General features: G+C 45.4%; 1 protein-coding gene across 1 annotated transcript in view; it reads left to right on the forward strand.

The window, feature by feature from the left end:
• The window catches only part of LOC106819714 (noelin-like), a gene marked incomplete at its 3' end in the record, with an annotated part of 9,858 nt that overhangs the window by 5,702 nt on the left and 1,969 nt on the right, over positions 1 to 2,187 (forward strand). The window contains exons 2-4 of the mRNA XM_014824312.1: positions 271 to 276; positions 1,477 to 1,640; positions 1,912 to 2,082. Of these exons, the coding sequence (XP_014679798.1) occupies positions 271 to 276; positions 1,477 to 1,640; positions 1,912 to 2,082 (341 nt within the window). The remainder of the gene's footprint in view (positions 1 to 270; positions 277 to 1,476; positions 1,641 to 1,911; positions 2,083 to 2,187) is intronic.

Raw genomic sequence — 2,187 nt, forward strand, 5'->3', positions numbered from 1 at the left:
TCTCTCTCTCTATATATACTATCTCTATCTTGCTCTCTTTCATCGCAGCGGCCGGTATGCCAGGCTTTCTCTCTTTTCTCTCTTTCTTTGTCTCTCTTCTCTACGTCTCTATCTCTAGTCCTTTCTCATCATCTCTCATCTGGGCCCTAAGCCCGTAGGCTACCAACTTGCTCTTGGCGTATAGCTGTAACCGTATTGCTACATCCTGGTGCAGCTCTATCCTCTAGCTATTGGCCTCGTAAATAACGCCACGTTATTGTCGCTTACTACACGTTATTAACAACCCGGCAGCGCGGCACTCTACTTCTCTTCTAACCGCTCCCCAGCAAAGCCGGAACCATTCTCGTAACATTCGCTGGACGGTTCATTAGTTTGGATTACATTAGCCAAAATATTCTTACAGAACATTCCATATCGTTCATGCATTCATTGGTTTACTTTGGTAGAAGTTATGTTCTTTGGAATGCTTGCTCGTAAATTCGCCTGGAGGTTCTAGGTTATGGTTACATTAGCCAAAAATATTCTAAGAACTTCCCATATCGTTATGGCATTCATTGGTTTAGCTTGGGGAGAGAGTATGTTCTTGGAAATGTTCGAAAGAACGTGTAACTGTCTTGGATGGGTTCGAAAGCCTCCTAATTGGCCGTTTTTGTGATGTTTGCAAACTATAGCACAGGTATCAAATGTATTTTGTTTATGATTTCATCAGTATTCATATGGTAATTTTTGGGAGATTATGTTGGGAGATTAATTGTCTCGAGCTAGGGGTACCGGCCAGTCCAATTTGCGCATGCGTCGCTTTCCCACAAAATAATGCCGTCTGGAAATTATTATAACCGTTTTATTCACGATTAAGATTTTGTGATAAGCTAGAAAACACTCGATTTTGAAGTATGAAAATGTACATTCATTGTACCAGCTTAGCCTACCACCAGTTGGTTGGGATTGATTGTCAGTTCAAATGCAAAATATGAAAGGCCAAAGGTTATAAACAGCCATAGAATTAATTTGGGTAACTGTAACACGCCTTATATAAGATAATCGAGTCGGTTTAGAGTTAGTGTTTAGGGTTACGGGTTGGGAATAGATAGGGGTTAAGGATGACGCCAGCTGTTTGTACTGAGTCGTCGCAGGTGTGTGGGAACTGCCATACGCCGCTGAGCCTCGAGAACATTAAGATACGGCTGCTAGCCATGCACGTAGTGTGGGCTGCCGCTTAATGAGGTGCTCACTGTTGCGAAGGTTGATCAATGCGTTATCTGAAAGTAGTGCTGAAAATGTTAACTCGCCTAACATTTGTTAAAAAACGTGTTGCTCAGAATGTCGGAAAACGTGTCCTAAAACACTTATTTAGACACGTTTACTGAATAATGTTCTGCTAACCTAAAAGAAACATTCCCATAACAGTCAAGGAACATAACTTTGTTAGCTGGGCTACACTCTAGCACAGTGACGACGTATTTACCTCTGTCATCCACCAGGTGGCGGGGTTATCGCCTCCGTCGTTCGAGGACAGCTACGGCGTCGTGGCGTCGGACGTCGGCAGTGACGGTCGCTGCACGTGCTCCGTGCTCAGCCCTAGCGACAGCGTATGCTCTACCGACAACCGCTTCAAACAGATCAAGTACCTACACGCACAGGTAGGTGGCGCGCGTGTTCTCTCGAGTACCTACACGCACAGGTAGGTGGCGCGCGTGTTCTCTCGAGTACCTATACAGCGCGGTAGGTGGCGCGGATTTTTCATCTAGTACCTATACAGTCAGGTAGGTGGCGCGCGCGTTTCCTCTAGTACCTATACAATCAGGTAGGTGGCGCGCGTGTTCCCTCTACTTCGACGTGAAGCTAACTAGGCGGTGAACATTGTGCAAACTAGAACACACACCTGTATTTAGTGTTGTTGTTTCTCGCTAGGTGGAGCAGCTGCAGGCGATCGTGAGTGACATGCAGACAGGTACATTCCTGCAGCATTACACAGAGCTGAGGAGGAAGATCGCTGCCATAGAGGCCGAGAGGGACCTGGTGTTAGTCAGCGAGTCCGAATTCCTGCAACTCAAGCAGGAGATCATTATATTGGACCGGTGCGTTAACCCGTAACCAGAGCGTTAACTATTGATTTAACTATAGCTTTAACTATAGCTTTAACTATAGCTTTAACCAGAGCGTTAACGATAGCTTTAACTATAGCTT

Source organism: Priapulus caudatus, unplaced genomic scaffold, assembly GCF_000485595.1.
Source record: "Priapulus caudatus unplaced genomic scaffold, Priapulus_caudatus-5.0.1 Scaffold4137, whole genome shotgun sequence".
In the NCBI taxonomy this organism is placed as follows: domain Eukaryota; kingdom Metazoa; phylum Priapulida; class Priapulimorpha; order Priapulimorphida; family Priapulidae; genus Priapulus; species Priapulus caudatus.